Source organism: Heliangelus exortis, chromosome 22 (assembly GCF_036169615.1).
Source record: "Heliangelus exortis chromosome 22, bHelExo1.hap1, whole genome shotgun sequence".
In the NCBI taxonomy this organism is placed as follows: domain Eukaryota; kingdom Metazoa; phylum Chordata; class Aves; order Apodiformes; family Trochilidae; genus Heliangelus; species Heliangelus exortis.
The window spans coordinates 9,370,955-9,395,877 of record NC_092443.1 but is presented as its reverse complement, the minus strand read 5'-3'; the positions used below and the strand labels follow the sequence as shown (position 1 = coordinate 9,395,877).

The 24,923-nt window shown below is 51.8% G+C and overlaps 1 protein-coding gene across 2 annotated transcripts in view; it reads left to right on the top strand.

Annotated features, from left to right (window-relative positions):
• Positions 1–10,450: 10,450 nt before the first annotated feature.
• The window catches only part of RXRA (retinoid X receptor alpha), a 106,395-nt gene continuing 91,922 nt past the window's right edge, over positions 10,451–24,923 (top strand). The window contains exon 1 of one of the 2 annotated variants that reach the window (XM_071766373.1): positions 10,451–10,832. In XM_071766373.1, the coding sequence (XP_071622474.1) occupies positions 10,805–10,832 (28 nt within the window). In that variant the 5' untranslated portion in view covers positions 10,451–10,804. The remainder of the gene's footprint in view (positions 10,833–24,923) is intronic. The other variant, XM_071766375.1, reaches the window with a different exon arrangement.

Here is a 24,923-nt window from a genome sequence, read left to right as displayed (position 1 = left end):
GCAGGAATCCTGCTGAGGGGCATCCCTCTTCCCAAGGGAAATGGAGCACCTCTGGGTGCTGTTCCAGGACCAGGGGTGTGTGTGCAGGATGAGGCTGAGCCATGGCAGGGGGGCTCGTGCTGCTGGACCTGCTCACAGCATCCCTGCTCATCATCCCATGGGCAACCACAACCCTGTGTCTGCCTCTTTTGCCAGTGCCAGAGAGCCCAGTGGGAATTTTCTGGTGGATTTTCTTTTCTGCAGGGAAATTCCAGCGAGCTGAAATTGAAGTTTTAGCAGAGAAACCCTCCTGGGGCTCCCAAGGAGGAGGAGAAGGGGAATTGCAGAGCCCAGTGGTCACAGCTCAGGGCAGTGGGAGGGAGCCAAGGTGAATCCCCTGTGCTGAGCCCGGCAGGACAGGACCTCCTGGCTCAGGAACTATCATGGTTTAGTTGTGCCTCTGGGGTTTCCCCCCATTTCATGACAAATTCTAATTTTTTTTTTTTTTTTTTTAGTGCCCCCAGCCTCTCCCCTTGGATGACACAAAGTGTGGCTGGTGCTGCAGAGCTGTCCCCAAGCATCACCAAGGGGTGAATTCCTTACACCCTGTGGCAGAGCTGGCAATTTTCCTGGGATTGTCCAGGGGAGACTCTGAAGGGGCAGCTCCCCTGCTTGCCTGTGGGAACACACGAGTGAACCTCGAGAGGAGCAGAGAGTGGGGATGGACCAGAGCATCCCTAAAATGTCCCTGACCAGGACAGGGAGTACAGCAGGATCTGGGACATCACAGAGAGGACCCCGGGGCATCTCAGCACCGTGTCCTCTGCAGCCACTGCCAGGTCAGGTCCCCTGTGCTGAGCCTGCCAGGGGGATGGAGCCTCTGTCCCCAGGCACTCTGCTATTTACTGCTTGCTCTGCATCCTCGCCGCAGGGCACAGAGACTGCAAGGCCATATGAGACCATGGTGATGAACATCTAGCCTGACCTACTTACAGCCTGGGCCCTGGGACTTTCTGGAATTCATCCTCTTGGAAACACAACGTATAATTTTAGGGCAGTGGAAATCAGCACTGGATGAGGATGCTGTCCCAGCCTCCACCGGGTCTGTGACGCCAGAATTGCTCTGCCTGCCTCTGAGCATGCTTGCCCCACCTATCCATGCACATTAACAGCTCAAATTGCCACTGATCTGCTTCTCATTAGACGTCAGGCACCATTATTCCATTTAAAAGATGGGATTTGTTTTTCCTTCCTTCCCCCTAATTCACCTTCCTCCCTCCCCAAAATAAAAATCTCATTAGAACCTTGTCGCTTCTTGCAGCTGGGAGCAAATCCCAGCTCAATCCAACCTGCCAGGGAAGCCAATTGCCCCGTAAAAATCTCCTCAAAGTCTCCACGCAGGGCAGACAGAGGGGTGAGAATAAGAAAATGGAATTAGGAGGTGCCGAGGTTCGTTTGAGAGGAGGGGAAAGGACTCTGGAGCTGACAGGGTAGTGATGCAAATCCCCTTTGGAGCACCCAAAGGATCAAGGTAACTGGATTCGTGTGAGGATGGAGAAGCCATGACTTCAGTTGGTTCTCTAATTTGATGAAATTTATTTTTGTACAGACTCTCCATACAGAGCATCTCACAGCTGCTTCACCCAAAAGGGAAATAACACAGAAACACAAAATTCTGGCAGAAGTGCTCACCAGTCCAGGCAGCTCAGTGGGAGGGAAGAATGTAAGTGCTGGCCTTGAGGATTTGATTTTCCAAATCATCAGGAAATCACATGCTTTTTTTTTTTTTTCCCCCAGTTTCTGTATTACCACTTTCCCTAGGCTTTTCTCAAACCATCTTCTGGAATATACTGAGGCTGATTCTAATCTCAAACAGCTTTTATAGCACTGTAACTCTGATCTCACACTGGCTTTACACTGGTGCAATTCCACTTATTTCAACTGAGTAAATTCCTGATTTGTGTTCATGCAAACGACAGCAGAAATAGCCCCGAGGTTTTCCCTGGGGCAATGCCTGCCTCCCACCAGGCTGAGGAAGAGGAAGGTTGGGTCCCTTGCAATGCAAATGGGGTAGAAAACTGCCATTAAATTACACCTCACTTTCAAACCTTTTTTTTTTTTTTTTTTTTTTGTTGTTGTTTTGCGGGGGGAGGGGGGTGGGAGGAGAAATCAGTCCTCACTCCCTCCTTGCTCTGATTTCTTTCACCCATTTGTGCCCAAACTGTTTCTCTCTTCCTCAGGCCTGGCTCAGACCACTGGAAATCTGGTGCTTTGGATGAAACTTCAATGCCTGTGTCCTGTTTGCTTGGAAATATGAAAATAATCCTGGTGGGGAAGGGAATCCTCTGAGGCAGCAGGGTGGCAGGGCAGCCTATGGCATGTCCTGGCCTTGGTGCAGAGCAAGGAGCTGAGAGAAGCAGTGGGTTCCCCTGCAAAGACCCCCTAACAGAAGTCTAATTCATTTATTTTTTAATAAAAATCACCCGAGGGAGCTGATCAATGCTTTGCCCCGTGGTCAGGCTTGTTTGGAGCCTGTATCATTTCTTTGATTTATTCTCTGTGATGTGGAAGGATGTAACCAGCATCCCTGACACAGCATCCCCAGTTACCTCCTGCTCCTGGTTAGATGCCTGCCCTTAAAAGCAGCCCCTGCCTCCTGGGCACTGGTGCTGGATCCAAACCAGGATACAGTGCTGGGCTCCTGAACCCTTCCCAGACCCTGTGGGATGAGGAGTGCCCTGTCCCAGGGATCCTGCCAAGCTGAGGCTTCCTCTCAAGTGAGTCTCATCCTTGCTTGGTTTTGCTGAACGAGGGAAAAGCAGGGAATGGCTGGGGCATCCCCTGGATTATCAGGACATTGGAATGGGTTTCCTCTTGAATTTGCTCTGGGGAAAGATCTGGGACAGAGGCAGGGGGAGGTGAAGGAAGGGGGCAGCCAGGAGGGGAGGGGATGAAACCTTTGCTTCTCGAGTAGTGGCGGAAGAATGTTTTGTTTAGTTTTGTGGACCAGGGTTTCTGAGATCCCCCCAGCTGCTGTGCTCTGCCCTAAAGGGCCTTTGGCTGCACCAGCAGCTGGGGAGATGCATGAGGCCAAAGAGCAAATAACTTGGGGACAGTGGTGTCACCCAGAGCTCTCCCTGCTTTGCTCTGCTCAAGCCCAGGCAGGCTCTAGACCCAGGCAGGGTCAAAAAATATGTTCCTCTCCAGGCTTCATCTCCTTACTGTGAAGTGGTGGAGGGAAAGAAGGGATGGTGCAGCCCTCCAGGAGACCCTGGGCTGGGGGGAGACCTTGGTCCCAGGTCAGCCAAGGAGATTCAGGTGCCCCAAGTCCCACTTGTAGGTTCCAGAGCACCTTCTGGGGAGGTCAGTGAGCATAAATCAGTGCAGCCCCACTGCAGGGGAGGGAGCAGCCTTGTCCATTCTGCTGGGTGAACACAGAATCATAGAATCCTAGAATGGGCTGGGTTGGAAGGGACCTCAGAGATCACCAAGTCCAACCCTTGATCCACTCCCCCCGTGGTTCCCAGCCCATGGCACTGAGTGCCACATCCAGGCTCTTTGGAAATATCTCCAGGGATGGAGAATCCACCCCTTCCCTGGGCAGCCCATTCCAATGGCTGATCACCCTCTGGGTAAAGAAATTCTTTCTAATGTCCAACCTAAACCTCCCCTGGCACAACTTGATACCTCTTGTGCCCTCTTGTCTTGCTGAGAGTTGCCTGGGAAAAGAGCCCAACCCCCCCCTGGCTCCAACCTCCTTTCAGGGAGTTGGAGAGAGTGATGAGGTCTCCCCTGAGCCTCCTCTTCTCCAGCCTCAACACCCCCAGCTCCCTCAGCCTCTCCTCATAGGATCTGTGCTGGATCCCTTCACCAGTCCAGTTGCCTCCTCTGGACCTGCTCCAGGACCTCGATGTCCTTCCTGAGCTGAGTGGAACATCTCCCCTTCACACCCCGCATGGCACCAGCTTCTCCTCTGAGCCCCTCTCCTCTTCCCCCTGGGGCTGTGCAGTCAGAGCAAGAGCCCCTCCTGGCACATGGAACCTCTGAGCAGCCCCGGGGGCTGCAGGGACCCCTCGGCCTCCCAGACAGACCCAAGGGAGATGAAATGCCCCAACCTGACATCAGCAGAGTAAAATATGGTTCTGGCAGTAATCTGATAGAGGGCAATGGTAATTTGGGGTGGGGGAGGAGAGGAGGAGGAGGCACTGAAAAAAAGGAGGCATGGAAAGTACAGTTCCTTTTGGTACGTTGCTGGGAAGACCATTAGGGAAACCACTGGATTATTTTTCACATTCTTCAGTGCAAAACTACTGCATTTTATGACCACCATCAATAACAGCTATCATATTACTAATGCTACAGTTGCCACATATATAATATTTAAATCACATTTGTGGCTGACAGAGACCTATGGATATTCTTGATCCCAACAGGCTATTACAGTTCATATCGTGTCTGTCATATAAATATTATGAATCATTTCCCACTATCTTTATGGGGGCTACATTGACATCATCAAAAAGGCTCTGGGTACTGCCGGGCCCTGCATATTTATGTCCACCTTATGTATATGTATGTGAATGGAGGGAGATTTATACAACAATCAGCAGTAATAAATGCCTATGATAAAGCACATTATCTTCACACTTCATTTGCAAAGTGTTTTGTATGCAGGGACCAGGGGAAGGCGAGCAGAGGAAGATTCCCTGAACTGATTGGGTCACATCCTCAAGTTCTGGTGTAACCCAGGTGGCACAGCCCCCTCCCTCCCAGCAGTGTAAGATGAGCTTCAGCTGCTGCCCAGACCTGGACCTGGTCACCAAGCTGCTGGTTCACATCAGGTGAGGATTTGGCTGCTTTCCCACCTGCTGGATGGGTGATGTTCCACGTGCTTTCCCCACAGAGCTGTAAATCTTGTAGTTCATGGGCTGCATTTCATCTTCCAGCCCTTGATGCTTGCTGTGCTGGCTCCTTTGGCAGTCGAGCCCTGGCCTGGGTGATGAGTTGAAATAAAGAGATCTCCAGGTGGCAAGTCTAGTTCTACCTTTTGCAAAGCCTTTTTTTTTCACAAAAGGAGTTAATTAAAGCACTGTCCCTGCAAACCTGGTGAGACCCAATCCAACAGCAAAGCACCAGAGAGGAGGAGACTTCCCCTGGGACTATTCAAGCTCGAGTCAGACAAGAGCCCAGGTGCCCCGAGACCTCCTCCCCAAACCTGTTGTAACTGCTTGAACACTTTATTTATTAAGACTTGCTCCATATGCAGAGCCAGAACAAATGGAACTTTACAGCTTGGAAGTCAGGAGGTCTCTAATGAGCATTTAATGCCCTGTTCTGAAAGCACAGCACAAGACTTGTGGTGCTGCAATGCATTATTTTATCCGAGCAGCCTCCAAAAGAGGGGAGGATGCAATGGCTCTGCCTATCCTTGGCGTGGGAATGTGGCTCTCCAGCTCCAGCAGATCAAATAAATCATGTGCATTTCACTTCATAAACAAACATCAGCAGCCTGTTAAGTGCTGCTGGGGAAAGAAAGGAAAAAAAGGGAAAAAAAAAAAAAAAGTCACAAAGCAGTTTAAATCTCCAACACTTCAAAAAAATGTCCTGTCCTTTGGAGCTGTTGCTGGTTTGTGTGCAGGGAGTCCCTGAGGAGTGGGGAGTCACCCCCTGCAGTGGTTTGGGTTTGCAACGCTGGTTCTGTGTGTGTGTGAGGGATGCTGAGAGGTCCCAGCAGGATCCTGCAGCCTGGGCATGTGCTTGGGGACTGCCTCCACTTTCAGCCTCTAAGGTCCCTGTGTGCCACCATGGCCTCTGGGATGTCCCCCCAGGTCCTGCTGTGTCCCTGGGCTGACAGAGAAGTCAAGCAACGTGGGAACCCCCTAAGAACCCGGGTGGGTCCTGGCTCCCAGCCCTGCAGTTCAGATAGCCCGGGCAGTGGGGATACTCCAGCAGCCTCCTGGTCTCATGGCACCCAAAGGGTCCTGGAGCCTGCAGTGACTTTGGGAGGGGGAGAAAGTTGCTGGAGTTGAGGACAAGCCAGGAAAAGTCTCACAAAGTGTGTGTGAGGGGGTGTAAGGTGTCTTTCTCCAGCTGCATTTGGTTTTCAGCTCCTGTGTCACACACAGTCACACAGCACCTTCTCAGGGGGGGTCTCTGTGGCCACGAGCCCCAGGCAAGTGGCCACAACCACCCTTGTCCCTACCTCAGAGTAGCTCTGGCCACCCATTGCATCCTTCCCCTTCACTGGGTTGTAGGAGAAAGAGCCCAGAAACAGCCTGTGAACTCCTCCTGTTCTTTCTCACTCAGCCTGACTTTATATTTATTCTTTCTTTAATCTGCAATAAAATGCAGCCAGGGGGGGAAATAGATTTTTTTTTTTCCTAACTGTGCAGGAGGGCATGAAGCAGTAGGGGAAGCCCAGCAGGTTTTGCTTTTGTCCCATCAGATAATTCTGAGTTATGGACAAGATAAGCAGGCATCACTTAGGAGGAAAAAAAAAAAAAAAAAAAAAGCTGTTATTTCCAAATTGCCTCTCTGGGCCCAGGTGCCCCGTGCTGAATGAAGTTTTGGGTCTCAGCTTCCCCCCTCAAAGCACCTGGGTGCATCCCTCCTGCTGATGCTCACACACACCTGCATCCCTTCATCCCTTTGGCCCAAAACATCTTGAGCAGAGGTGGAGACAACAGAGGGGGATGTGGGGATGGAGGGAGAAGCTGTTGCCTCCCTGCCCCTGCTCCCTGAGTGAACACAGTGTCTCTCTGTCAAATTTGGCCAAAATTAAGCAACAGAACTGAAAGCTGATCAGAGGAGGCCAGGCAGATCCCCCCAAAATCAGGATGTCACTTAAGCCTTCCTCAGGATCCCAAGCTAAAGGGAACTCACATAACCCAAGGGCAGAGAGAACAAGAACCACTGAAGAACTTCCCCAAACAGCTCTCCCAGGCAGTGCAGAACCTTCAAGCATCCCTGCATCAAGCAGATAGATACACAAGCCAATGACCTGCAAAAGTGATGTGTGTCCCCCCCAGTGCTCCCCAGGATGATTTAAATCCTTAGCTGGGAAGTGCAAAGCTGAAGTTGAGCGCAGTGTTAGGCAGGCTGGTAGAGCTGATTGAATTAATAGTGCATTAAGGAATTGAGGGGAGGGGGGGTGGTGGTGGGAAGGGAAAGAGAAGGTTTGTAACATCACAGAAATATCCCTGCTACCTTCTGGCATCTTCAAGAGACTGGAAATGTGGGACTGCATCCAGCTGTCTTCTCTGGGGCAAAATTCCTTTGGCTTCTGTGGGAGGTTTTACCCAAATAAGGACTGCAGGATCAGACCTGTTATTGTCACTGCAATTAACATTTAGATCCACATCTAACACGAACTGTTACAGGCTGGTTAGGGAGAAATTTAATTTGCTCTAAACAGCTTGACGGGAGAGGAGCGTGAAATGTCCTAGTTATGGTAATTTCATGTGTTAAGGCTCTGCAAAGGTGGATTTTTCAGCCATGGGTCTAATAACCCTGCTGCAGCCACTGAGCTAAGGGTGTGCTTTGGGATCCTGAGGTTTGGGGGCAGATCCCCCCCTGTGCTGGGTGGAGGGGTAACCTGGAGCTGGCAGGTTACCTGCTCAAAGCCAGGGAGGTCCTGAACTCATCCTGGGCTGTCAGGACACTGCTGATTCCAACAGCATCTGTGTCCAACAGCAGAGTCTGTCTGGAGAGGCACAGCATTGCCCCCAGATGAGTTTTCCCTGGAGAGGCACAGCATTGCCCCCAGATGAGTTTTCCCTTCTCAGACACAGTGCTGAGCTTTACTTTGTGTATCAGGAAACTGATTCCCACCTTTTTGCTAAAGGAGTTTGTACACAGGTGGAAGATCTACAGTTTTTGCCCTGCCAGCCTCCCCTTAGAGGCTTTGGAGCTGCTTTTTCTAACAACCCCCCAACTTTCTTTTTATATCCTTATAGATTTCCTTTCCCCCCTTTTCTCCCAGGAGTTAATGTAACTCAGCCATAAAAACTGACTTGGAGATGAAACTTGGCATTTAAGGTCCCAGCCCGGGAGCAAATGAAGTTACCAGTTATAAACACACACCAAAATCTGTTTGGACATGCTGAAATTACAGGAGCAGAGGATAAAAAGGATCCAAGATGTTTTATTTTGTTTTAACTTCTGCAGCTCTGCCTGGGTGTCAATTTGCAGGCTGGGTCCCCTTGATGGTTTTCTTCTTGTTATAATTCAAGTTGTGGTGCACCCCTGGCTGGGCTGGGCAAGGGCTCTCAAGTTGATCCTCACTGGGATCCTATGGGATGCTCAGCTGCATATTCCCCACCTAACAGCCCACCCGTGGGTCTGCCCAGAAGAGCTGTAGGAAAAATCAGGTATTAGGGGCCTTTCCAGGGCCTTTAAATACAAGAGTGACAGGTATGAGGTGGATAAAGGCACGCAGGTGATGGGCAGGGATGTGAGAATGAAAGGGAGATAAGAGGCTTTGTTTTTAGAGGAGGAGGTGCTGGCTACTCATGACATCAGATGCTTTGCCAAGGAGAGGATAAATCATGGCAGATAAGAAGCTCAGGACCTGACACCCAGCAGCACTTTACCTGTGTCTCCTGGCAGCTCCTCCCTGCTGTGCCTGCTCTAAACCAGGGTGCTGATGGGTGCCCCCAGCAGAACCCCCCCAGCACTGTCCTTGGTGTCACTTCAGGCTCTCTGGGTGACCCCCTGGGAGCAGCTGGAGCTGGGGGCTCTGCCTCTTTGCTCTGGGTGTTGGGGCCAGGAGGAGTGAGGGTGGATCTGATGTTTAATATGCTTCATGCATAGCAGAGTGGCTTTGGTCCATCAAGTTCCTAATACACATCCTTACCAGGCTGAGCATCATTTATTAAACCTGGAGGGGGGGGGCACCAGGGTTCCAGCTGCTCTGGGTGGGTTGGGACCCCCTGGACTGAGGGAGGTTTGGGGGGGTGAACCCCCCCCATAGGGAGTGATTTGTTGGGCCTGGTTGATGGGAAATGAAAGAAATCCTGTCCTGAACACAGAGCCCGGGGACACAACCTGGGGACAGGGCTGAGGGTCTCGCTGGGTGGGTCAGGGGAGATGCTGGCCCTTTACTCTGTGCTGGTGATGCCCCCCCCTCTCCTTAGAGCACCTTCCACTACCCAAAGGGGCTTCAGGTAAAGCTGGGGAGGGACTTCAGAGAAGGGCCTGGAGGGACGGGGTGAGGGGGAAACAGTTTTAAGAGGAAAGAGAGGAGCTTGAGATGAGATGCCAGGCAAGAATCCTTTGGTGTGAGGGTGCTGAGCCCCTGTCCCAGGTTTCCCAGAGAAGCTGTGGCTGCCCCATCCCTGGCAGGGTCTCAGCCCAGGTTGGATGGGGCTTGGAGCACCCTGGGCTGTGGGAGGGGTCCCTGCCCATGGCAGGGGGGTGGGATTGGGTGGCCCTTAATGTCCCTTCCAACCCAGACCAGTTCTATAAGGTTGCTCAGCATCACTTACAGAATCCCTCTCCCACCCCCAAGACAGCCAAAGCAGTGTTGCACAGCCTCACCCCCTTCTTCTTTCTATTTTCTTTTAATGTTTTTTTTCCTTTTTTTTGGTGTTCTTTTCCTTTTTAGTAATTTTTTTGTTAATTTTTAGCTTCTCATTTCCTCTTTTCCTTGTGGTTTCTTTTTTCCCTTCTCATTTCTTTTCTTTTTCCCCCTTTTTCAATTTTCCTTCCCTCTTTTTTATTTTCTTTTTTCTTTTTCTCCCCCTTTTTTATTTCCTTTTTTTCTCTTTCCTTTTTTTCCTCTCATTTTTCCCTCTTTTTTTCCCCTTTTCCCTTTTTTCTCTCTTTTTCCCCTCTTTCTCTTTTTCCATTTTTTTCCTTTTTTCTATTTCTTTTTTTCTTTCCTTTTTTCTATTTCTTTTTTTCTTTCCTTTCCTTTCTTCCTCTCTTTTTTCCCTTTCTCTTTTTTCCTTTTTTTCCTTTTTTCTCTTTCCTTTTTTCTTTACTTTTTTCCTTTTTTCCCCCTCTTTCCCTTTTTTCCCCTTTTTTCTCTTTCCTTTTCTCTTTCCTTTTTTCTTTCTTTTTTTTCTCTTTCCTTTTTTCTCTTTCCTTTTTTTCTTTCCTTTTTTTCTTTCCTTTTTTCCTCTTTTTTCCCTCTTTCCCTTTTTTCCCTTTTCTTTCTCTTTCTTTTTTTTCTTTCCTTCTTTCCTCTCTTTTTCCCTTCTTTCCCTTTTTTCCTTTTCTTTTTTCCTCTTTCCTTTTTTTCCTCTCTTTTTTTTTTTCCCCCTCTTTCCCTTTTTTTTTTTCCCATATTTCCCCCCCCCCTTCTCCCGGATTCCCCCCCCCTTTTCCCCACACCCTCTCCCCCCTCTCCCTCCTCCACCCCCCCAGCCCAGCTCTCCGGGGCTGCGGGGCGGGCGCGGGGCGGCGCTGCGCGGGGCGGGCGGTCGCTGCGGGGCGGTCGCGGCGCTCGCTCCCCCCTGCGCGGGCCCCGGCGCGGAGCCGATCGCGCCCAGCGGAGCCCCGCGGCCGAGTTACATTGTTGGGAGTTTGCAACAACTCCGCGGCCTCGTCTGCGCGCCCGGCGCTGCGCGGGGCCGCCGGTGCGGGGCTGCAGCCTCCCCGCCTCCTCCTCGTCCTCCTCCGCCCCTTGGTCTTTTTTTTTTTTTTTTTCTTCCTTTTTCCCGTTTTTTTCTTTTTCTTTTTTTTTTTTTTTTTTTTCCCCTTCCCCCCTCCCTCCCCCCCCCTTTCGCTTTGATTTCTCTCTCCTCCCCTCTGCGCGCCCTGCGTGTGTGTTTTTTCGCCGCCGATCTTCACCAAGCCCCTTGGCATGAGTTAAGCACCAGCCATGGACACCAAACACTTCCTGCCACTGGGTGAGTTTTGTTCCGAAAAAAGATTCGGCGTTCCTACGGCGGGGCGGAGGGAGGGAGAGAGAGAAAGAGAGAGGGGGGGGGGGTTTAAATAAAAATTAAAAAAAATCAGCGCTTCAGCTGCCCCCTCCGCCGCCTCTCCCTGCACCGGGGGGAGGGGGGATGCGCAGCTCCCCGTCCCCCGGGAGGTTCGGCGGGGAGAGTTGGTGTCAGCGCCGGGGAGGGCCTGGCCCCGGCCCCCGCTCCGCCAGCCGGGCTGCACTTATTATTTTTAGGTTGTTTTGGTTCTTTTTATATGTGTGTGTGTGTGTGTGTGTGTGTTTTGATTTTTTCTTTTTTTTTTTTTTTTTTTTTGTTTTTTTTTTTTTTTTTGCGGGGGGGGTGGGTGTATTTATCGGTTTGTTTGGGGGTTGTTTTGTTGTTTTCTGTTTTTTTCTCTCTCTATTTTTTTTTTTTCTTGTTTGCGGGGGGCAGTGGAGAGATCTCGGCCTGGCCGGGCCGGGGGGGGCAGCGGGACAAGCGGTGTTTTCAAACGGGGCAGCGGAGCTCGGCCGGGAGAGCCCCCTCCCCGCCCGGGGTTGGTTCTCCAGGAGGGTTTGGCAGCTCCCCTTTCTTGCTTTTCTCTCTCGGTTTATTTAAATTCATGGTTTTTTTTATTATTTTGTTTTAACTCCCTTCTCTCCCTCCCCGCCTCTCCCCCCGGGAGCTCCTGCAGGGACCCCCGGGTTCTGCCCGCATCGTCCCTGGCTCGCAGCTCTTATCAGCCGGCACGCTTGGGACCCTCTTGCCCTTTTTTTTTTTTTTTATCTTTGGGGTTTTCAAAATTACTTTAATTTTTTAAAAAAATTATTTTCCCTCCTGTTCGTTTTAGTTACATTTTTAAGACCATATTTCCAGCTGGAGTTTGCCATCGGGTCGGTGACTGAGTCAAGTCCTGGCTTGTAAGGGAAAATGCCTCCTTGCGTCTGGGTTTCGGGAGAAGTGATATTGCAGAGCTCAGTGTTCAGGGTGGAGGGGGAAGAAAAGTTTTAGTGAAGTAGCCCGGCTCCGAGTCCAGTCCAGGGGGAAGAGAGGGACAAATCCTGCCCCCTCTGCCACTGCTCAGCACCGTGGCCTGGGGGCTTCCAGCCAAACAAACCCAGGGGCCAGGGAGAAAATCCACCGTGGCTTCCTTCCCTGGGATTTAAATCTCTGCTCTCCCTGTGCTGCTGTGTTGTGTGTCTTGGTTTTTCTTTTGTTTGTTTGTAAGAATTGCAGTTTTAGTTGTTCCTTCCTAAGAGCAGGATAAACAAGGACCAGCAGAAGGTCCACAGCTCGCCGGGCTCCCTAAGAAGGTTTCCAGGGGGGCTGGGGCAGGGAGACCCTGGCAGGTCCTCAGCTGGCATCTCCTGTCCCTCCAAACCAGGGGGTGATGTGGCCGGGAGGTGAGGGGTGCTGTGGGTTGATTTTCCTGGAGTTGGTGCTTGGGCTTAAAGCATCTCACCTGCTGTGCCCCTCAGGAGGGGGTCCTGCTTCCAAAGTCCAGCCTGCTCCTTCTTTTGGGTGCTGGGGATCATGGCAAACACCCCCACCATAGCAGAAGGTGCCACGCAAAAGTGGGGTTTTTTTTTGTTGTTTTTTTTTTTTTTCATCTTTGGGATGGCTGCTGTGAGTGAGGTTTCCATTTGCTTTGGTGCTCTGGTGGAAGAGAGTCCCAAGCTCTGTTGGAACAGGCAGGATCAGGCCCCTGCCTATGGACTTGTGTTTTCTTTCAGCCCTCAGCTCTCCTGTCAGGCTGTAGATGCTAAATAATACCTTGTGTTATTAGTCATGTTGACTTGGACGGGGGAGGAGAGAGGGGGAGTGTGTGTGTCACCTTGCTGCTGGCTCGGGGATGGGTTTTCACACTTGTGCAAATGAAAAACAACTGATTTATCTGCTGGTTTCTGTGGCGGGGAGAGGGTGGGTCTTAGCAACACGCTCTGCAGCACACCGGCAACATCCAGAGGAAAAACAAGGCAGCCACCCCAGGATGGGGATGCTGGGGGGGGGGGGGCTGTAACTTTGCATCGCTGGTTTAGGAGAAAATTTCCAGTGCCTGCAGGAGCTGTGGAGGGTGCGTGGTCTGGGTTTGTGCCTGCTTGCTAGGGAAGCCACTCTTAAACTTCATCCGCTGGGCTTTGATCATCCTTTCCTGGAAAAATCAGCTTTGGTTGCAAGGGTGGTGGGTTCTGCAGGTTTGGGAGGGGGGAGATCTGAGGACTGGAGGGTGGGTTGAGCCTGGAAGTGTGTGAACAGTTTGTGAGAGTGAGGGGAGCCTTGAGGAACACAGGGAGAGGATTTCCCAGGGAAAACTGGAGCGTGGTGGGACCTGGGTGCTTTGCAGAGGTGAGATGGTCCAAATACTGCTGGGTCCCAACTTTGCAGATGCCAGGGTGTCTCGCTAACCCTGTCCCCTGTCACGGTGGAGAGTTGGTGTTTGGAAGCCACCAGAGGGGAAAAAAATAGCCAAGCTTGTGGAGTTGGTTTCCCTGCACACCAGTACAGGCCTGAGCTGGAGAACAGGAGCAACTGGGTGCCAGAGCCAGGCGCCGTTACTGTGTGGTCCCATCCAAATCTCAGCTGAGTCTGGCTGTGAGAGGATAACCCAGTGGAGGTTCCTGGCCAAGTCCTGCCCGTGGTTAGACTCAGATAACCCGACTGATGTCATGGGTGGAAGCTTGGCCAGCGCTGGGCACTTTTAATAGTAGTATCTCCTTTTGCTGCTCCTCTGGGGAGCTGCTGGCAGATGGGAGGCAGAGGCTCCCCATGAGGACGGCACATTCCTGGGCTGGATGCTGTCTCTGTCCTGCTCCCAGGACCACCTGCAGCCTGCTGGCAGGGGCTGTGGGTGCAGGTATCATCACAGCCCTGGGGGAGACTCAGAAACACCTTGGGGTCCAGCAGATGATGACTTAGAAGCTGTCGGGCAGAGGCTGCAGATTCTCCCTCGTTGGGTTTTGAATGATGGGGGATGTCTTGCTTTTGTTCCTCTGGGGGGGGGGGGGGGGGGGGGGGCTGGGCTGAGTCTCCACGAGGAGGAAAATCAAGAAAAAGCTGTCGTGCAAGTGCTTGTGAGGCTGGAGAGATCCACGTGCTGAGAGGTCAGGCTTTGCTCAGGGTCTGATGTGCAAACCAGGGAACTTGGTTCTTCAGGTAGCTGCACGAGGCTCTGACCATCACAATCCTTTTATTGCTTCATTTTCTTTGATGCCCCTTCCCTTAAGAAGGTCCTGGGGAGCAAAAGTGGGATGGTGAGCTTGGGGATCCCTCCCTGGAGGCTCAGCTTCCAACAGGGAGCAAACAGTTACTGGGTGTCTGAGGCTGGTGCTTCCCTCCTGGAACTCAGATCCCTGGGTTGCAACCTTTGTGTTTCCCTCTTCCCACCCGTGTGGCCGTGCCAGGGGCAGCTGCAGCTGCTCAGGATGTGGGGTGAGAACTGTCCGTGCAGAGCCTGGCTGGGATGGGAACACTTCCGAGGAAAACAGCAAAACAACCCCCATGGCCAGCTGGGAGGGAGCAACCTGGAGCCTCCTGACTGCCCTGGGTGGGAGGGTGAGCATCCGTGGGACATCTTCATCCCCTTTCCCCCCGGCCTGGCCGTAGGGATGAGCCAGGATGCAGTGCAAAAGCCCTTCTTCTGCTTTTAGTTGCAGAAATTTACAGCTGGTTGGGAGACACGGAGGGAGGAAAAATTTTGAAAGATGCAAGAAAAGTGTCAGGGTATTTTTGGAGCATCCCTGCAAAGGAGGAGGAATCTTCTGCCTGGCATCTGGAAGCTGCTGGTGGGCTCTGCACCAGAGAAGGGCCTTGGAGGAGCAGGAGAGAAACTCCAGCCCTGTCCTGGTCTCCTGAGCTGAAACCCTGGTGTAGGGCTCGACCTCTCCCAGTTGACATATGCAAAACAAGCTGAGAAGGAATTTTTGCCTTTTGCAGAATCTGGAGTGTGACAGTTAAATAAATCCTCTGTGGACCCTTGAATTTACTCCACATTGTCCTGCTGGGTTGGAGGGAGCGTTTGTGTTTCTTGTATTTAGGGCATTTTATTTATTTAAAAGAGAGCGGGGGAGAAAGCCACAGAATTTTAGTTATTCATTGCAAATATTATTATTGGCATATTGCTCCTGTTGAAAAAAAAATAGTCAAGAGGGGGAATCAAAACATTTCACTGGAAAATACACCCTGGCTTCGTCCCACCCACATCTTGAAGGCAAAAATAAATATTTATTAAGAAACGGGTTAAAAACCTTTTTGTTGGAGTATTGTTTTCTGGGAGCAGGGGTGGATTCCCATATGCCAGTGCCCTGCCACCCATCTGAATTTTTTTTATTTTGTAGTTTTTTTTTTTTTTTTTTTGCAGAGTGGTTAAGAACACAAACAAACAGCAGAGCTGAGGGTGCTGTGGGGCAGTGGCTTGGAATGTGCTTTGGGTCCTCCCTCTCCCACAGGGTGCTCCTTCCTCTGAGCATCCCCTGTGATGCATTTTGGGGATGGATGGGGGGTGTGTGTGTCTGTGTGTGACCAGGGTGTTCCCCCCGGGCCCCCAGCAGCCCGGAATCCCCAAATCATTCCTGCTATAAATATCCCATGACCCTGCTGTGGGAGGGGGTGAGATGTGGTGGCTCTTGAGGAGGAATTTAACCAAGGGTGGCAGGGATGGAGCGGGGATGCCGAGGGGGTCCCTGACCCCCAGTGGGCTCCTTTCTGCTGAGCTGGTGGTAACCAAAGGCAGGGACACCAAAAGCTGGCAAAGTGCTGGGTATTGCAGGCAGCTCGGTAACCTAATTGGGCTCTAATTAATCCTGCTCTCTGGCTCTGATCCCCAGCACATCTCCCCATCATCACCTCCCGTGGTGGGTGAAGGATCTGGGTCTCTCCTCCCTCTGGCCAGTGGTGGAAGGGGATGCTCAGCAGCTCCTGCTCCTGGGGCAGGATCCAACCCAGCACTTCCCTAATCGTTTCCTAAAAGGCCCAGGTGGGCTCTCAAAGTCAGCGTCGCTCCAAAGCACCAGGGGAGGCAGCCTGGGTGGTTTTATTTTAATTGATTTTGTCAGGAGTTGCTGTATTTTATTACATTTAAAGACTAGACTCTGAAATAACTTTGAACGTTTGACACGCACACAAAAAAAGGAGCTTTCTGACATTTTCCTCTTTGCTTGTCTTTTTATTTTCTTTCTCCCCTCTCCTCCTCCTCCTCAAAGGGAAAGCGTGTGCCTGGAGGGAGGACAGCGGAGGAGGGAGGAGTGGTTGTGTCTCTCCAAAGGCTGCTCCAACATCAAGGCAGCTCAGAGCAGACGAAATAATATTGCAAATAAGGATTCAAAAAAAAAAAACAAAAACAAAACCCACCAAAGAAACAAAACCCAGGAAAAAAAAAACCCTCCAGAAGGATCCCCACACATGCCAGCCAGCTCAAACTGCTAGGAGATTTTTCAGACAGAAGCAATTTAGCTTGGGAAAATGCTCTATTGTTGAGATGGAAACTGGCTGTGAGAACTTGCCTTTTCTGACAACGTTTTGCTTAGAAAAAGCAAAGCAAAGTCAGGGAAACAACCTGAGTTTTTATTTAGAGAAGACAGCGTTTCAAAATGGAGGGTGTTTTCTGAGATAAACAGGGAACAATTCCTTTGCAAGAAAAGGAAGAAAAGGTTCAATTTAAGCCCAAATGCAGGTCTTCCCCTTTGAAATTTTGTTTAACATGGAGTTAAAAAATAATCCTGTTCAAACAGACCATTCGTAAGCATAAAACGGTTGTTGGTTTGTGGGGGTTTTTTTGTTTGGTTTTTCTTTTTTTTTCTTTCTTCTTTTCTTCCTTTTATTGTGATCTCCAGTAAAAGTTTCAGGGTTGCACTTTGGGGCTGTGATCCCGATGGCTGTGCCAGCACATCAGGAGGGGATGGATCTTCCCTTGGAAACTCAACAGTCTGCCCAGATGAGACATGAGACAGATGCAGGGTGGGAAACTGAGGCACACGGCGTGTCTGGGCCCCGGAAAAGCTGGGAAGAGGGCCTGGAGCAAGGGTGTGGGGTGGTGGTGGTGAAACCTCAGCTGGGATGGTGGCTTCCAACCCCACAGAGCAGATCCGTCTGGGATCTGAGCTCCCTGGGGAGTCTGAGGGTCCCTGCACTTGGTAGCCAAAAAAAAAAAAAAAAAAAAAAAGCCAACCCCAAAGCTTCCAAGCCATTTTTTTTTTTTTGGCCTGGGAGCAAAGAAAAACTCACAGATGGGGTTTGTGTGCAAGCCAGGTGCTGCCAAAGCAGAGGGCAAGGAAGAAACACCCTAAATATTTGTTTTATTAAGCATCAGAAATCTGTTTCCCATCCCCTCTCTGGTGGTTCCTCTTGCCAGGGGCATCGCTCCTTCTTTCAAGGCCTGGGAAATGATTGTTTTTAGGTTAAGCTCTTGGTTTCGGTGGGTCCTGGCTGGGGGTTGGTGGTGTGTTTGGGTTTGGGTTTTGAGCTGAGCTGTAATTCTTTCCTTGGGTTGCGTCGGATGTGAGATCACTGCAGAGAGAAGAGATAAAAGGTGCAATACTGGTATTTGTGACCAATAAAATGGTAATGGCATCCCCATCTGGTTGTTGCTTTTGATGGGCTCCTCTTTTGTGGAGTTTTGGCTTTCTTCAGCTTTTGCAGACTTAAAAAAAAAAAAGAAAAAAAAACCCCAAACAAAAAACAAACAAACAAACATAAAAAGCGATTAAAAAAAAAACCTAAACCAAAAAATAAGTGGAAGGGGGAGCTGAGGGCAGGTGTGGAGCCCCCCGAGGTTTTCTGCCCCCTCATCCCATGGAGCTGATCCAGGAGTGGGTGAGGGAGGGATGCTCAGTTTGGTTTCAGCTGACTGAGCCTGCAAAGGCAGAAACATTTGATTATTGTTTCTCCATTTTTGACCCTGGATTAAGTGCTGGGAAGTTTGTTTTTGTTTTTGGGTTTGTTTTTTTTTTTTTTTTTTGTTTTTTTTGTTTTTTTTAATGTTTGTTTGTTTGCTTTGAGGTTGTTTTTTGGGGGTTTTGATTTCTTTCTTTCTAATTACTTATTTATTTATTTTGCTGTGAACTCTGTGGGCTGCCACAAGACAATTTGCTTGTGGGCAGCGTGTCTCCTGTGTGCCCATTCCTGAGTGGAAATGTGGCAATGTCAGGAGTGAAGCAAGAGAGGAAGGAGAAGCCCGGGAGCTGTGGAGGTGACGAAGTGGGGAGATGGGGTTGGTTTGGGATGGGATGGGATGGAGGAGGTTGATGAGACAGTGAGCAATGGCAGAGGCACGAAGGGGCAGAGAGAGGAGCTGGGTCAGGAGCAGACCCAGGGGCATGACATGGAGCTGGAGGAGCTGTCTGGCTTCAGCCATCACCAAGAGATGGGTGACAACAGTGCCAGTGCTGCTGCTTCTCTGCCCTGCACCCTGGGGAGCAGCAGCTCATCCCTGGGGCCCCATGGGTGGGTGGGTGCTCTTGCAAAAAGGGAGAAAAAAGAATAAAGAAAGACCTCTTTTCCTCACCCACCCATCCTTGCCTGACCGTGCTGAAGCATCTTGTGTGCCCCTGCCTCTCACTGCCCCCAGCACCTCTTTTCTCTGCCTGGTTTTTTGTAAGAGGAGGCATTTTTATCAGGGCTGGGAAGCTGTGGGCTCTGCCTGATGTGGAGGAGCTGTGGCCTCCAGCAGAACCTGGTGGTGGCAGATAAGGACCTATCTGCAGCAGGTTGTGCTGGGGATGCTCACTGGGGCTGGGGCAGGGGAGATGCACAGTCCCAGGTTGCTTGGCATCAGCACTGGGGGTGCTCCTGGACACCCCCTTACACCCCACACCTTTACACCCCTACACCTGCTGTGGGGTGCTGGATGGGGAGGCTCAGTGGGGGGACCAGGGGGGGCTCCTATGTGGCCACCCAAACCCTGCCAGGGACCTGGCAGCTTTAGGAAGGTGCAGAGGGCTGGCTTGGATCTCTGCACCTGCATGGCCAGCCCTCCCTTTTGACCTGCACTTGTTCAAGTGTGACTTGCAATTGATCATAAAAATCTGGTGTGATTCACAGTGCTTCTGCCCTCCAGCCTGCCGGGCTCCCTCTCTCCACTTTCTCTTAGCGTGAGAGAGCAAATTGCCCTCCAGTTCCTCCTCCTCCTCCTCCCCCTTAATATGGAAGCCGTTGCTTTCTGGGTCTGCTCCCCCCCCCCATATTCACTCCTTGAATTACAGTACATTAGAGATGGTGGCTTAGCATTTTAATTTAATTTTCTCTCTCTCTGTTTTTTTTTGTTTTTTTTTCCTTTATTTTTCTTATTTTATTAAGAAAACCCATTTCAGTGCCAGCTCCCACGTGTCGGGCTGGGGAGGGAGAGAGGGAGGTGCAGCTCCCTGCTCCATCCCAGCACAGACCCCGCGTGCGTGCGTGTGGCTCACAGACAGTGAAATTGCACCCTAGAGTTATAAAGCAATTGTCTAGCTCAGCAGCAGAATGAGCATGAAATGGTGCAGAAAGCAACTAAATAAAATTGGGTAAGGCAGATGCATGAAAATAATGACGTCTCCATAGCGTCGCCAGGCACGCTCGCTCCTTCTCGTGCAGGCAGATAAACTTTTAGAACAGACTTTGCATTTATTTGCTCAGGGAACTCTTCTGAGATGGAGATGTGTGTTAGTGTGGTTGGGAGCCCCTCTCCTGGCTTTTTGGGGCTGTCCTGTCGTGCATCGCTGCTCCTCGCCTCCCCTCCCACTCTCCCCCCTCTCCTTTTTTTCTTTTTTTTTTTTTTTTTTTTTTTCCCTTTCTTTATTTTTCCAGGCAGGATTTTTATGCTCAGTCAAACACCAAAACGATAACCTTTGCAACTTCATTTCCCTCTGGCTGCAGCTGCTGTGCTGGGCTGGGGGGTGGCTGAGAGCGGGTGGCTCTCGGGGGTGACCTGCCATGCCTCCTGCACCTTGGATGAAGTGACACTTTTTGGACCCGTGATTGCTTTCAGGTTTTCTATTCCATTTTATTTTATTTTTCTCCTCCCTGGATGGTGGTGGCTGTGAGGACAGGACTGTGTGGAGGTTTAAGACCTAAGAGCAGGGATGGTGGGTGCGCTGCCTGTGTCCCTGCATCCCACGTCCCTGGGGGGATGGCTGGTGTCACCAGGGCCGCCCTCTCCCTCCTTCCTATCTATGGCTTCACAGGTTAAAAACGACCCAAACTGGGGGCCTGGGGACTTAACTGGACCTGTTCCTCACTGGTGCTTCCCCAGGGCTTCTCCCTGCTCCAGCACTGCCCTGGGGAGAGGCACATTCCCACCAGCTGTTCCCAGGAAGCCGATGCATTTCCCAACGTTTTGCTCCTCTTGTGCTGGAATCTCTGCTAAGTTGGGAGCAAGCTGCTAATCTTCCCACCCAAATGGCCTTTTAGGTGACCTTATGGCTGTGTCCCTGCCATCCTCATCCCCTCCTGCCCCCCATGGCATCCCTGGGCACTGGTCCATGGAGCTGGGGATGCCCTTTTTCTTTGGGATGCTGCCTGCTGCATCCTCTCTGGGCCACTTTGTGTGGGTGGCAGCATTTGGGCTCCTCCAGCCTCCCCTCTTCTGCTGCTCCCCTGTTTGGAGAGCTCAAGACTGAGCTGGATGTGGATCCTTTATCTCTCTGCAGGGAAAAATTTAAGTCCATCCTTTGTGCTGCTGGATCCTGGGGCTCGCTGCCCGGTGGTGCCTTTGCAGCAAAACCTCAATCTCTGCTTTTCCTTTGCTGGGATGTGTCCCTGGGCTCCCAGATTTGCTGCTCCAGTGCTTTCCCTGCTGCCTCCCCATCTCCTGCAGACCAGCACGGGTCCCAGGGGTGCTTTGGAGCTGTGTGTTGGCTGCCCAGGCCCCAAGGCAGAGCGGGACACGGGCACCTTCCCTTCCTCACTGCCTGCAAAAAAACCCAGCTCCTCTAGAGAGGGGCAGAGGATCCCTACAGGGACTGCTCCAGCTCTGGGCAGATGGATGCTGAGGTCCCTGCCAGTTTGGTTGCTGGTGTGGAGCCACAGCACGGGAGTGGAGAGCAGGGAAGTGCACGCGTGCAAAAATCAGTGTGAAGGCATAAATCAGGCTGAGAGAGAAAGGTTAAAGAAATCCAGAGGAAGCGTAGTGATGTGTGCGTGATAGAAAGGGGTTTCCTGTACCTCCACGGGCCACCCAGGCTCCCTTCCTGTCAGGGTAAACCTGCTGAAGCTGAAACTTTCCGCACCCCTAAGCAAATCGTGAGCTGCTGGATAGGCACGTTGTGAGCAGGCTGTGCCAGCCACGGTGTTAATGCTTTCTGCTTTACAGTCTGCCCTCCCCAAGCCTCCCCTCTGGTATTTATAGGATGCCCGGGCAGCTCCTATAAAAACCTGGGGGGCACCTCAGCCGCTGGATCCTGTGGTAGGGAGCAGGAGCAGGGGTGGAGGAGGGATGTGGTGACCTGAGAGCTGGGCTGCTGCCCTGAAGCCCCATCCTCACCTCTGCTGGGCTGGGTTTCTGTATTTGGGGCTGTGCTGTGTCCCCTGCTCTCTGCACCAGGGACTGGACATCAGGAGGTGGCTCTGGGAAGAGTTAAGGCTCCTGGCACTGTCACCTGCAGGCCCCCATTGAAACATTTGGGAAGGCTTAGCCTTGCTCCCTGCTGCAGATAGCCAGCTGATACCCATTGTTTGCAAATGTTGGGAGACTTTATCTAAACAGGGGTTCAGGGCTGGAGGAGGAATCCCAGATGCTCTGGGGGGTGGGAGGTTGGTTTCTGCTGTGGGAGTTACTGCTCCCCAGGGACTTGCTCCTGATACCTTAGCAAGGCAGCACCTTGAATTACACCTTGCCAGCCAGTTTCTTGTCTTCTTATAAGCTTGGGAGACAAAGATTTAGTTCTTAGGGGTTTTTTTTTGCCTGGGTTTGGAACTGTATTTTAGTAGCGGTGCTGCTGTGCCCTGCAGCTCCAGGGCTTTGGTGCTCCCTGCAGCTCTGCCTCGGGGTTTCACCTCCTCCTCCCGGATGGAAAAGCCAAGCAGTTTCGTGCCTCACCTGTGGGGCAGGTTTAGGCTGTGGAAATCACAGGCCATGGGTCACTGCTGGCTTTGTTTGGCTCTGTGCTGGGTTTTCTCATCTCCCTTTGTTTTTCCGCCTCCGCTGCCGAGGGGTGATGGGCACCGCTCCCCACGGGTGTTGTGCCACGGGAGCCAAGGTTGGGAGGGCATGGAAAACCACATCTGGCTTCTCCAGCAAGGTTTCAAGGCCTCTAGGTGTGTGCAGGAGCTGTTGCAGGGCAGGGATTTTTTGCAGCAAGCCCTGGGTGCCCATCTAAAGCCCCAAAGCTACCCAGCTGGGGAGGAAGCTTCACCGCTCCCTGCGCCTTCCCAAAACCCAGAGCGGGGGATGCAGGGCTGAGCCAGGCATCCTTCCAGGTCTCTTTCTTGGGATGGTGGCATTTGCCCCCCTGCATAATGCCCTGGCTGCCTGGTGCAGCTCAGCCTCACCCCGGGAGGGGCAGCCAGACTTGAGGGAGCCCCAAAAGATGTTTTTTAGGGATGCAGGAGCAGGTGGTATGGCCGTGGTGTAGAGGATGAAACTCATCCTGGTTAATCCCCCAGAGCAGAAGGATGCTCCCAGTCCTGCCCAAAATGAGGGCACCCCAAACCAACCCTTTGGAGGGAGGAGAGAGCATGTCTTTGGTGTAACATCAGTATGTTGGGATGGAAAAGTGCCTGCACCTAATCAAGGTCCAGGTTGGAGTCCCCACTGCCCACGAGTGGGTGGGAAGGGGCCTGTGGGGTGGGAGCAGCCAGTCCTGCCAGTTCTCCCTACACAGGGCTGGGCCCAGGGACTCCCCGAGCCTTTTTGAGGCTGACCCTGGGTCTCTTGGCCACCCATTCCCCAGGTGTCCTTGTGCCTGTCACCCGATGTCCCTTGGCTCCCAGCTGGGTGATGCTGTTCCTTGGCTGGTCCTGGTGGCTTGATGGCAAAGCTTTGGGAGCAGAGCCTCAGAGAGCCTGGGAATAAAAGCTTGCTGTGCATGGGAAGGGAAAAGCAGTGAGCTCCCTGATTGAATGCACCTTTGCAAATTAATAAGGTAGAAGTGACCCTACAAAAAAAGAACCAACCCAACCCCAGTGCACTGGGCTGTCCCTATAATTGGCAGTGTGGAAATCACAGGCACATGAGGGTTTGCAAGGGAATGATTTAATTCCCAGTCTGATTTCCAAAGCAGAGGAAACGAACCTCCCAGCACTGCCCAGCCCCACGCTGGGGTTGGGGTGGGGGTCACAGGTGACCCCTCAGCAGAGGAGCTTTTGTCAGGGTGGTTGGGCTGGGGTGGGATCAGCAGCTCAGCATTGATTTCATCCAATGGGGTCAAGATCACATCAGCTTAAGGACTGGGATTGACCCACAGTGATTTGCTGACTTCATTATTAAGATGTTGATGTGGCTGGGGAGAGGGAGCTGCTGCTTTGTGTGGTGGGATGGGGCAGGGCTGACACCATTTCCAAATTCTTGGTGTGTCTTTTGCTGGGAAAAAGGTGAAATGCTGAATGTACATTTAGGAGAAGGACTTTCCATCCCAGCTCTCGGGCCCTGTCGGTAGCTGCAGAAGTGGAATGTTATAAGAAGCTATTCATCATTGCAATTATTTTATTAAGAGTACACAGTGTGCTTGGGAGCTGGAGGAGATGGAGCTTTGGGATGTTTTCAGCATTATAAATATGGGTTGATTACATCACCCAGCTTTTAAAAAATGGTATGTGAAGTCCTGGGGAAAGAGGATTTGCAGACAACCTTGGGGAGGAGAGCTGGGTGCCTGTTCTCAGCAGCCAGAGCAGTGCAGATTCTGCCTCTGCATCTCCCATGGGACCAACAGGCAGAGACATCTCTGGGCTCTGTTTGCCCCTGCACCAAATCCCTGGGGCAGGGATGAAATGAGTCCCTTGGGGGCAGCCAAATCCTGATGGCAAGAGGGAGGTGGGTCAGCTTCCACATGGAGACACAGAGCTCACCACTGCTCCCCACCAAACATCCCTTATATAGCCTGACACTCCTGAAAACCAAAATGCTGCTCCAGGACCTGTTTTTGTAGTTTTCTGTCCCTTGTGAAGCCCCAGGTGCTTTGTAGGGTCTGCCCACCCTGTCCTGCTGTGGTGGGGCAGGAGGTGGCGGGTCCCACAGGGAGCTGGCACCTCCTCCTGCCTTATCACAGGGGCTAAAGTCCACGATGGGAAAATGCCCAGTGGACTTTTAACTGGAGTCCTCAGCCCAGCTTACAAACCTTTTAACTCTTTCGTGGGCATCTCCACTGGAAAGCAGAGAGAGAATCAGGGAGAGGGGCCCTGTGGTGAGGGCTCAGCTGTGGCTGTGCCAGGGGGGTGATGGGGACCGTGTTGGGGTTATCACTGCTCATGTCCTCCTCTCTGCTGGCTTTACTGCCAGACCCTCAGCTCCTGGGCCAGCTGTGCCATGTGGGCTGAGACCCCCCCCAGTCCCCCAAATCCCAGCTGTGGGCACGTAGGGGCTGCAGCAGGGTCATGGGACACACTGGGACACATCTCATGGTGGGTCCCTGCCCTCCTCCCTTTGCTCTCCCTCCTGCTGGGTGGTTTGAAAAGATGAAAAGTGGGGAGGGGGTGGGCATTGCTCTGCAGCATCCATATCAATGGGAAGCTGCATCTGAAGGTTCTCAGGAGACTTGGCTGCTCCTTTTTCTTTTGCTGGCCTGTAGGATGCCTGTGCCTCCTGCTTCAGGCACCTTGCTGCCCCGGGGTGGGGCTTTTATTCCAGCATCTTCATCCTTATTCCTCTTGCCCTTTGCTTTTGTTTTGTGAATTTATTTTTTTTTATTTGTTTCCTGCAAATCTGGGTGGGTCTGAAGGACCCAAGCAGGTCCCTGCTGCCAACCCAGGGCTGAAGCAGTGCCTGGAAGAGCTGGGCTTGCCCATGACTCCAGCAACACCAACCATCTGCATTCCCTGTGTCCCAGGGCCATGGATCTGTCTGCTTTGGGACAAGGGAGTGCTTTGGAAGAGGGAAATCCATGGAAGCAGGGGCAGGGCAGGATTCATGCCATGGGATGGCATCTCTGGCAGTCCCTGGAGGCTGTG